The sequence below is a fragment of the Poeciliopsis prolifica genome, unplaced genomic scaffold (genome assembly GCF_027474105.1).
Source record: "Poeciliopsis prolifica strain line A6 unplaced genomic scaffold, Auburn_PproV2 SCAFFOLD007, whole genome shotgun sequence".
NCBI lineage: Eukaryota > Metazoa > Chordata > Actinopteri > Cyprinodontiformes > Poeciliidae > Poeciliopsis > Poeciliopsis prolifica.
Genome location: NW_026562382.1, coordinates 1,730,851 through 1,742,205, shown reverse-complemented (window position 1 = coordinate 1,742,205; position 11,355 = coordinate 1,730,851). Strand labels below are relative to the sequence as shown.

General features: G+C 43.6%; 1 protein-coding gene across 2 annotated transcripts; it reads right to left on the bottom strand.

Moving 5' to 3' along the window:
- Positions 1–76: 76 nt before the first annotated feature.
- On the bottom strand, positions 77–11,291 carry cenpj (centromere protein J). Of its 2 annotated transcripts, none has more exons than XM_055032432.1 (19): positions 11,183–11,291; positions 10,390–10,780; positions 8,754–8,880; positions 8,530–8,652; positions 8,302–8,410; positions 8,032–8,137; positions 6,804–7,529; positions 5,867–6,638; positions 5,229–5,361; positions 4,920–5,085; positions 4,445–4,576; positions 4,217–4,345; positions 4,040–4,127; positions 2,640–2,788; positions 2,362–2,451; positions 1,911–2,051; positions 1,675–1,759; positions 718–838; positions 77–445 (listed from the first exon to the last, which is right to left on the bottom strand). In XM_055032432.1, exons 1-19 carry the CDS (start codon positions 11,209–11,211, stop codon positions 253–255), a joined length of 3,810 nt encoding a protein of 1,269 aa, XP_054888407.1. In that variant the 5' UTR covers positions 11,212–11,291; the 3' UTR covers positions 77–252. The 2 variants fall into 2 exon arrangements, with proteins under 2 accessions (XP_054888407.1, XP_054888408.1); XM_055032433.1 differs by having other exon boundaries at positions 2,640–2,785.
- Between the last annotated feature and the right edge of the window lie 64 nt (positions 11,292–11,355).

The window sequence follows — 11,355 nt, the reverse complement described above, 5'->3', positions numbered from 1 at the left end:
CACATCAATGTTTTCATACTTGAGAAACATGAAAGTTCTTCAATAAAAAAATAAAATTTATTTAAAAAATGCTACATCCTTCTACAAAATAAATATTCAATGTTACACATATATAAAACAAAATCCATGTAAGTGTTAAACTTTTACCTAGTATTTTGTTGTAATGCTTTAAAGACGAGGAGGCACTCAATGAAACTAAGCAGCTCTCAGTTCCATCTTTTAAAACAGCAAATGCTGGTTCAGTGCGGCGAGTTATACCAGGTTGTCCAGCACGACGTTTCCATCTTTGTCCTTGACCCTAAGCCGCCCTGTGGGGTAGTGAGTTTCTTGCCTGCCGTCGGCGTAAACGGTCTTCACTGTGCCGTCTGGATACTCCCGCCTCTTGTATTCAGCCGTGTGTATTTCCTTCTGGCCTGTGTTGAAGTGGATCTCTTTGGTTCCGTCTCTAATGCAAACAGAACCGACAGCTTAGTGGAAATCTCCAGTGGTGGAACAAGATCACTATGATTGGGTGAGATTGTAACCAACAAACTGAACGGTTTCAGCTGGTTGCTCTTTAAGGACGGAGACACATAAGTTTTTTTTTTTTTTTAGTACTGAATTGAATGCTGAAAAAACATCGAGTTTAAAGTTTAAAAAATGTCAGACTATCTTTTACCTCAGTAGTTTGACAACAGTTTTTAACCACAATGTTTGAAGTATCATCAGTGAACTTACGGGTTGACCTGGATGATGGTCCCGTCTGTCAGCACGCTTTCCTCTCTGCCATCAAGAAACAGATTCTTCACCGTCTGATCTGGGAAGGTGATTTCTTTGCGGCCGTCTGGAAAATGTTTCTCTGGAATGAGAATAAATTTGGACAGTCTGCATAAAGAAAATAAGTTGTGGGTTTTTTAAAATGATTTTTGGTGCCAATTTATTGCTTATTACAACAAAAATGTTCTTTCTCATTTTCTAAGTTTTAATGAGACATAAATGAATAAATCTGATGACTGTCTGTGATGCACTTTGAGTTGCAATGACTTCAGATTACACAGGGTGTCCACTGAAAGTCTGAACTCATTTTGCTTTTGATCCAAATCAAGATTATAAAAGCTCCTAAAGGGCAGGTTGTGCCAGAATGTATTGACAAAACCTGTTCAGTTAAAATATCAATGAATTCTTAAAATTAATTATTGAACATCTTTCCAGTCCCTCCAGGATTTTACAATTGTTTTGTAATTTTTTTTTTCTTTTTTTGCAGTAGAAATAAGTGGTTGTGGTACTAATTTGGAAATAATTTGAAATTATAATAAAAATGTGAATGATCGGTCGCAGCCCTAGGAGGGAGAGACTCTGGCTGTCGACAGTGAAAAGACCCAGAAACCCAAAAGGCCGGTGCCATACAAAGCGAACCCCATGTGAGAAGAAAAGAGGAACGGATCTTCCCATGACGTCATGCTGTACGGCCTCTGATTGATCGTCTGATATGTCACAGGTGTGACTCAGTTGAGATTATTGCTCGAATGGAGCATGTGCGAAGGGAGAGCAAAAGAGGACAGTGGCTGACTTGGACCTTTCCCAAGCTAGATAAGATCGGTGGACGAGATCAGCTTCACATGTAACAAATCAGCTGACCGATAAATCGGTCCACTCCTACTTAGAGGGCTACATAAAAAGCATGTCTGCTCTCACCTGTCTGGTTGTTGGGAAAGTGTAGCACTTCCATACCGTCAGGATACGTGATGTGTGTGGTCTGAGCCTCAGCGTAGTAGTAGATCTGGTTGCAAGAAGCAGATAGGAGGCGATTAACACATCTGTTCACCCTATAGCAAACTTCACATTCGTTAACCTCTAAATATTTAAAATGGAATCCATCAGGGCTCCCTAAATGTCAGTCAGGTTTACTCAACGCGTTCAGAAACTCTCACCACTCTCTGATCGGCTGTGATTTGTTTCGTGTCTCCGTTGAAGAAGGTGACCTTGGCCGAAAGCCCGTCTGCTGAAACTTCTTTTCTCGTGCCGTTGGGAAAGACGATGACGCGATCGCCGCCGGCCAGAACCTTCTCCACCTGAAAGCGGCGCGGAGACGTTTCAGTAAATCTCACAGGACAAAGACGCACCCATTTAATCAACTGACTGTAATGGTTTATGTATCTTTAAACTGTCCCAGCAATTTCATAATCCGTCAGTACGTCTCGAAGCAACTAGAGAAGCAGTCAGTTACTTTATTGAATGTCCGTCTGCATACCTTTACCTCCTGTGATGTGGTTGAGGAGCCCTTCATCACCACATAAAGCTTTTACAGGGGATGCATGTTTGTTTGTTTTTTTGTCTAACATTTTCCATTTCAATCATGTTTTGCCTGGCAGGTTTTCTCACCTTGCCGTCAGGGTGTGTGATGATCTCCCCAGGCAGTTCTGGATCACGGGACTCGCAGCTTTCTGGTCGCTCTGGCTTGAGATCTATTCTCTGCAAACACACACACCAGAGGCTCGGGTGAAAAAATACAAAAATATCCTTAAGGTATTGCTGTATTGCTATATGTAACTTGGAGCGTTCAATAAACTTAAACATACAAAAAGGATTTTGATATCAGAGGTAAAGTTTTATCTGGATGTTCACTCTAACACATTAACAGCTCTAATGGCAGCTCTTACTGGAGAGTGTGAATGCTCTGGTTTCTGGTTGGATGCTCTTTCCTGGCTCCTGCTTGTGGGTCTTGGCTTTTCTTCCGTCTTTCTTCCAGAAAACGTCGAAGAGGACGACAGAGAACCCACCGACCTCCTCAGGCTGCTTTTCATCCCTGCTGACGACCGCAGAGCAGGAAGAACAACAAACATCATTTCGACTGCCGCCGTAAACGGCTTGAGGTTGTGTACTTTAAACATCGACGAGAGACGAACATGTTTCATCTGAGAATATGTTTGTGTCTGTGATTTCTAATTACCCTGAAGACTGTTTTTCTTCCTATTTGTTCATATTCCAGGATTTAAAAATGCTTTAATTTATACGTTTAAACCTCATAAAGACCTACTTTTTAATTGTGCATATTAACAACTTTTTCAAATGTCCCAGGGTTTTTACTTTGCACTCAAACGAAATTACTCCACCGTCCACCTTAAGCAATGTTACGCAAACGATGGGCTTTAACTTTGTAAAGCTTGTAGAATCCGATTAAAACTCTCCTACTGCAGAACACACACCTTCAAGTGAAGCTGAGTCATGCTAAGGACAGACTGAGAGCGATTGTGCCAACTGAAAATATACCGTTATCCAGCAGAGATGACACACACACACACACACACACACGACTAATAGAACCAGGGGGAGAGGATTTTGTCTAAAATATTGCTCAGCGCTTAAATCAAAGCGCTTTTTCACAGAAAGTCATGCAAACTCAACAGACTGCCACCGTTTTTCACGCCTTTGCATAATTGTGAGCTTATTTCAAATTTTCCACAAAAATGATCATCAAAAAAAATAAATAAATGGATTTTGGGTTTAGGTGATTGGTAACTCCCACCTGTAGGTGGCAGCATTCCTTTCTTCCACCCGGCTGCCCCAGCCTTTTTTGATGTCAAGTCAGCGTTGATATGGCGACGAGTACATTTACCATAAGTGACATGTACATAAGTGCTAATATTGCTAGTATTAATACATTAGCACCACAAAATCAATGATTTTTTTTTTTTTGAAAAAAAAAAAAAACAATTGTAAAATCCAAGCTGGACTGATCAAAGTGAAAATCTATTTATCATTTAACTTTAAACAGTACTTATTGAATAAGAGTGCTACCTGTTCATATTTTCACAGTCTAGGAAAAGTTTTATCAATACATTCTGGAACAAGCGGCTCCTTTGAGAACATTCATGATCTCAATGTGGCCCAAAATAAAAATGAGTTTGACTGTCCTGATCTGAGTTTGACAGATCAGGACAGTCTGAGTTTGACAGATCAGGACAGTACCTGGGATCCTGTCGCAGAACCTGGGATGTTAAATCTGCTGGAGTGTAAATATTTTCCAAGACTATAAACCCTCTGAAGCTCTTGTTTCTACCTGCGGCTGCTTGGCTGTTATCCTTCAGGCTCCTTCCTGCTGAGCTGAGCGGAGGGCTGGAGCTGCTTCCCCTAGAGTCCAGAGGAGTCTGAACAGGACGTGTCCACGTGAGTAAAGTATTTTCTCTGGCTTTTTGCAAAGATTAACAACATCAAAGTCAGAAATGGTCAAGCTTACCGCAAACGTCACTCCCTTAGCCACGCTGCTGTCCGAGGCTCTGGGTCCGTCCTTCGTTTGGACGCCTTTCTCTGCAGAGGCGGCGCTTTTCTTCCAGGCACTGAGGCGCAGCTTCTCCAGCGTTCGAATCTTAAGATCAGAAGTCAGAAAGCGCGCGGCCGTTGAATGAACCGATTACGGGATCTATCGAGACAAACCGGATGTCGGCTTTAAGCGCGAGGCGTGCACCTCGTCCCGCAGAGCGCCGTTCTCCTGGTGGAGGGAGTCGATCTGCTGCCGCAGGCGGCTGTGTGTGGAGGCCCAGCGGCTCTCCCTCCTCTTTAGCTCCTCCTGCTGGGAGCTCAGCTGCTGCTTCAGCAACTATTGGGAAAGGAGGAAACGTCACAGGAGGCGCGGTGGTGGGCATTTATCGTGAACGTTTTGGTTCATCGTTGTCATTATAAATTTCAATTAATGACTGTTAAAAAAAAAAGTTAAACCGACAGCACAGTGGGTGTTTTGCTGCTTTTCCACAAGAACACGAAGAAATAGTGAATTCAACAAAAATGAATGGGAATGTTTTTCAAGAACAATATTTGTTTGTGGCTCTATGAACGCTCTAAAAGAAGTAATAGTTTCATTGTTACCACAATAATCCCACAAGTTTATTTAGTGAAATATTTAGGAGTAAAGACACAAAAGCATTTAAATGCAGGACATGAACCTGGATTTCCTCCCGTTCCTTTTTGTCAGGGATGGCTCTGGCCGCCGACATGTGCTTCTCAAACAGTTTGCGCTCTTTCTGCAGTTTCCTGTTCTCCTCCCTCTTGTGCTCCTCGAAATTGGCCAGCTCTTCGGCTTTTGTTTGCTCGAACATCAAACGCTCTTTCCTGCAACATACAGAGGCAACTCTTGAAGAAACCAGAGGACGAAACGATTCTTCTCCAAAAAAACAAACAAACAAAAAAACAACAAATGTTATTTTGCCTTTTCTTTAAAAGCCTTTGAAAGTCTTACTTCCTTCCAGCCTCACCTGAGGTCTTCCTGTCTTCTCTCGTTCTCCTGCCTGAGCTTGGTCAGTGCAGCGTTCTCTTTCTTGAACCTCTCTATCTCCATCTCCAGCTCAGCCAGCCTCTCTCTGAGCTGTCTGGATTGGACCTGCTGGGCTGCAGATAAAAACAAGCGCACACAGAAAAATAAAAATCAAAAAACACATCACAGAAATTCATTAGCTTTTGCCTAAACTGAGTTCTGGAAAAGTTCAATCACAGAATCTTAAGGGGGCAGTACTATGTGTTTTCCAGCACAATCAAGAAATTGTTACCTTCAGTCGTTGTATATGTGAAATTTTACTTTGTAATTTATTGCCTTGAAATTGGGTCTCTGTCTCTTTAAAAATCTTCTGCTCTTTCTTAAACTCCGCCTTCAGGAAGTCATCACATATCTCCTCTATTAACCCTTTGATGATGTTTATACACTGAGGAGCAGCGTCTATGATGAGCTCAGCAGACTCGCACTTCCTCCAGCTGTTTGCTGTTGGCTAGTGTGAAGGATCAAAGCAACACTCCCGTATGTTTTGATAAGGGAGTAACATTACAACATGAAGTACAGCTAAAAAAAATGTTGATCTCACATAATGCTGCCCCTTTAAGGATGGAAGTGTTGTCTGACCTGTCTCGTCCTGTTTCCTGTTCTCAGATGCAGCAGGTGGAGCAGGTGGAGCAGGTGGAGGTGCGCTCTGAGCTTTGGGCTTTAACGAGGGGAACAGTCTGGTCATGAGTTGGGAAGCTGGTGCGAGTTCGGTCTCCGGGCCTTCATCCAGCTCCACAGCTCTGCTCACCGCTACTTTCCTCAGCATCGCCTTCTCCTGTGGGGAAACTGTGCCGGCTGTCGGCTTGGGAACCGGACTGATCCCCCGACTGTCGCTTTCCTCTGTGACGGCCGTATCGTCCAGGTCATTCCAAGTGTCGTCATCGTCAAATATGACCTCCCTCTGCCCGTCGCGTCCGTCCTCAATCAGAGTGGAACCGTCGGCGTTGCTGGCGACGCTGTCGCTCTCCTCGCCTTCATCGTCTTCCTCCACTTCGTCTCCGGGACTCTCCTCGTCCTGGTAAGACCTCTTGTCATAAGCGGGGTTAGAAGGTGCTGAAAAACAAACAGTGATTTCTTTGCCTCCAAAATCAGAAATCTTGTCGTTGTGCGGCTCCTCAGATTCAAGTCCTCGCTCGGTTACTTCAGTCTCGAGCGCATTGCCTCTCATGTTCCCCTCAGATGCTACTGACTCCAGAGAAATCCCGTCACGCTCCGACCCGTCGGTGAACCGGACACCGCCGCCCTTCTGAGGTTCGCTTCCTGATGCCGACTTGATTGGGGTGGAGGAGAGTCGCCTCTGGTGGTGGAGCCCAATGGCAGAGTGCCTTTTCTGCTGGTCCAAGCAAAGAACCTGCAGAGCAAATGAAAAAAAAAATCTAGTTGGGTAATTAAGAACAGAGTCACTTCAATTCACTTTGGATGGTTTTGATCACAGTGGAAGTGAAGTTTTCTCCTTAGGTTAGAGCTTAGTTAAGGTTTTACCGTCAGATTTTGATACTGGACATGAATTCCTCACCTTCATGACGAAGGAGGAGTTGGATGAGAAGGACAGCTCCTCGGCCGCTTGCTCCAGCAGCTCAAACTCTCCCAGCTCCATGCTCTCCAGCTGCCGGTTGCACTCCCACCGCTGCAGCTTCTCCTGGAACGACAGCTCGAAGGAATCCTGAGGAAGTCTGCCTCCACCTCCCGCTCCGGCCGACTGCGCTTTAGAAACACAATTCTTCTCTTTCCCGGCATCGCCTGACAACCCCACCTGTTTGATCACAGGATTCGGCTGCAGATTGGGACCGGTGTTCCTCACGACCTGGACTGGGACACCTGTACTATATTCCTTCTCCGGCCCCAGCAGATGCTTTACCGGTCTGGGTTCCGGTGCACTCTGACTGGTAGCAGGTCTGGTGTTCTGTCTCTGATGACTCCCCAGGACCCTGGTTGTCCGCGCGGCCCCGCCCTCAGCCTTGACGTCCTGCAGCGGCGAACGCAGCCCCCTTCCTCGGTTCTCCTTGTTGAGTATGGCGGTTTTGCGTTGGACGGGAAGTGGCGGGCCGGTGCTGGAGCTGCCCTTCAGGATGGATCCGGGCGCAGAGTTGCTGCGGATGATGGCCTGTGGTTTCTGCTCTTTCTTGTCCTTGGCTTTCTGCCATGAAGAAGCCTTGGAGCTGCTGGTGAATCTGGAGAGGCCCTGGCCTCGTTTCAGAAAGGGCCGCTTGGGAGGAAACGCGGTTTCAGGCCTGGCTGGCTTCTGATCAGATCGGAATACAAAAGGTTGAAGGAATGTAAAAAACATCTGCAACAACTCTAAAGCCTAAAATATCAGCACTTGAATAAAATGAAAAAAACTACAAACATGGTTCCAGGTCAAAATTCAGATTTTACTCAATTCAAATTACTGATTTTTAAGGCTTTGTTCAGACATAAATACAAAAATTATAAATATATATAAATATTTTTTTATCTTATGTATTTTTATTTTATGTTCTTGGGCATTATTTTATATTTTGTACATGTATTTACTTATTTTAAGAATTATTTGTTATATTGAAATATAATAAAAAACATGTTAATTTTAAATTATTTTTATTCTTTTGAATAAATGGGTAGGTTTTTTAATCCTGCATTAAAAACATTCTATTTTTCTAAAGTTTAATACTTCATATTGACAGATGTAAAACGAAATAAACTAAGACCTGGAAACTACTTAAACATCCATTTGCATCGTAAACTTCAGATGTTTATTCTCTTACAGGCTGTTGCCGGGCAGACTTCAACCTCTGCTCCTCCAGCCTCAGCTGCTCCTCCAGAAGCTCCTCAAAGGTTTTCTTCTGCCCCCCAATACCTGGTTTTATGGGTCTGGAGAAAAGCCATGAAGGGCAAACAGTTGGATAATCATTAGAAATTCTGCTCATTTGAAAGAACAAGTATAATAGAGACATGTTGAAATGTATTTGCTGCCTGTTTAATTGAGGAGATATTGACATTTTTTTAACATTGATTCAAATATAAGATGTGTTTACCTGTCATGCAAGTCATTTTCCTGTTGCCTGCTGTTGGTGTCCGGCTGCATGAATGCATCGTCTGACTCTAAACTCGGCTTCGGATTCTCTTTGTCGGAGTCCCACATGCCTGCAGGAATTACGAAGAGTAAAATTGTCTGACATACATAATTTACAAAAATTCATCTCAAAGTGACATGAAGAAGATTTTTAAAAATTATTTTCTGTCTAAAACCAAATATATTTTACCCTCATCGTCTTCATGCTCCTGCTGGTCATGGAGCTGCAGCTCCGGCCGCAGGCCGCAGTTCCTGTCAGGGCTGCGTTGGACTGTGTCTTTTCTCCATTGAGCTCCTGGCAGCCCTGGATTTTCTATGGATCATAAAATAGAGTATGCATATTTTTTATTTACAGTAAAAAAAAAATAATAAAAAAGATTCATCAAAGCAATTTAAGAAGCTTCTTTTTCTAACCTTCGGTGCAGATCCGAGGTGCGTCCCCGATCCCGAGCACTCTGTGCTGCTGCTCCTCCAAACACAGCAGCTCCTCCAGCTGGTGGGCTTTCAGCTGCTCGTGCATGTGCTGCTGCCATTTTCTCAGCTGCAGGAATGCACGCATAATTACACAGACAGCACAACTCACATGAGACCAGGCATCATGGGAAAAGTAAGATTTTAAAATGTTCTCCGCCATCTAATTTCTACAGCTAAAATTCCTTTTCATGAGATGCGACAGAAAACATCAGCTTATCAAAATGTTCTCATTCGTTCTGGTGCATAGAAAATGTAGCGCTGCCCCTCCTCCACCTATTGCTGTCTTAAAAAAAAACATACTATACTTTCCCAATGATGAAGAGAAAGACAAAACTGGCTGTTTGGGGTAGTCCTGTAAAAGAAAGGAGCGATACTTTTATTAAAATAACGCCACCTTACAACAATAAGTAACTTATAAATCACAATACAGCTGTTATGGAGAAGGGCAAACCGATATGAAAATTTTGGCCGATATCAATATTGCTGCGATGGCCAATAATCGATATTATTTATATTTCCACACACTTCCAATATTGCATAAACCTGACCACACCTTGCGTATTACTTCTCTCGACAATTCGCTGCCACATGACAGCGGATTATGGTATCGGACCCATAGTTCTATCTATGGGTCCGATACGTTTTGAAAAAAATAAATAAAAAAAATAGACTAAACTCGACTTATACCGATGTATCGGTATCAGATACTTTTGCTAAAAATATGGCATTTTCGCAAAAGTAGAAATGGCTGCTTTCCTGTTTGAAACGAAAGCGGAGCGATCATGACGCCGTCTCGTGTCTCCCAAGAGGTTTTGTCCAGTTGGTTTCGAGGGAACTCAACAAGACATGTTTGATCACAGGCTCACCACTAAATCCAGCTCGTGTTAAGAGAATTTACTTACTTCAACACCTCCTTTGCAGTTTAAGCCCTGGTCAACATGAAGAGCTTTTTAAGGGAGAGATGCCTAAAATAGCAGGGGATGTGGTATTAATAACCCTTTGGTTCTCAGGCTGTTCTTATCATTTCACCATTCTCATCTGCCTGGAAGCACAGATGCTCCTCCATACAGATCTTCCTGTAGACTTTACTTATTTTATCCAGTTAATTAACTTGAGTCAGTAAAATCGCTACAACAAAATGTCACTGTGTTTATTTTTTTATTTTACCTTTAGGAACAAAAAGAATCACATTTTAAATAAGCTTTTGTTTCCACTTGACAATTTCCATAAACCTCCAGTCTTGCGCTTTCTTCAAAGCTCTGTATCTGTGCATCAAACGCCCATGTGTGCACACAGGGGTAATCCCAGATTGATTAGATTTTCCTAATCCTACTCTCTCTTTTTTTGCAAGCGTAATTAATGGCTGCAACTATTTAAAATTTCTCTGTATTTAAGTGAGAGAAAATCCACACTGAATTTGTCGAGTAAGAATCCATCCACTAGAACGTTTTATGTGTTTCTAATGTACTCTATATTCAAAGATGAATCTTCATGTTTAATCCTAATCTGATACGAGATTCCACCTCCACCTAAACCACACAGCTAGTAATATGCGGTATCAGATTTACGATCTCACCTCTTCCAGCTTCATCATCAGAGGTAGATCTCGGGTTTTGCTCATTATCTCCCCCAAATTCTCGACGTGTCCGTCTGAGACTCCCTGTGGCGCAGGCCGCAGGTAGCTGACCGGCTCGGTTCCCTCTCCCCATCCGTCCGCACCGAGGCAGCTGCTGTCCGTGGAGGCAGGCAGCGGAGCGAAATCGGAGACGAAGGAATCATCCGGACGCAGGGGAGCGGGCACCGCGGCGGCGTTGTGCCGCAACGACCCCGCTAGCTCCGGGGTTGGACTGAGGATCACCCCGGCTCTGGTGCTGCTCGGCATCCACTTGGTCAGGAAGTCCGCCGAGCAGTACTGAAGCTCGGACGGTGATGACATGCCGAAACCAGGATGCTTCAACAAGCGTTCGCTAATCCGGGATTTGACAAACAGATTACGGTGACAGGTTAGGGGTTAATTTAATAATGAATGCACACGACGTCTAACACACTGGCTGCGAATCCAAGTTCCAGATAAAACGAGTCGGCACATTCATTTCTGTATAAAAGTCGTGGAATGAATAAAAGTTAGTTCAACTCATATCGCATACAAGGCAGTAGGGCATAACATGAACGTGACGGGAACAATTGATGTCGGTGCTGGAAGCGAATAGCGAACATTTTAGTGAAATGACGTAGCAGTTAAAAGGCCTGTTTACACCTGCTGGTATCATGTCTGACTTCACGCGCAACGTTTTTAACGGTTATTACTAAAATGTCCAAACACGCACATTTACGGCACCTTTAGCCAGCCCAAGAACACTTGCAATTACCTGTTATAAGCAAGATGAACGTCTTGCATGTGAAAAAGAATATGTAATACGTATGAAGCAAACAAAGATTTCGAATCCTGCCGCCATTATCAAAACAAAGCCCGCGAGAGCGAACGACTGTTGGTGCATTGTGGGTAATGTAGTTCAAGTGTCTTAAAAATGCGTTTGGGCAG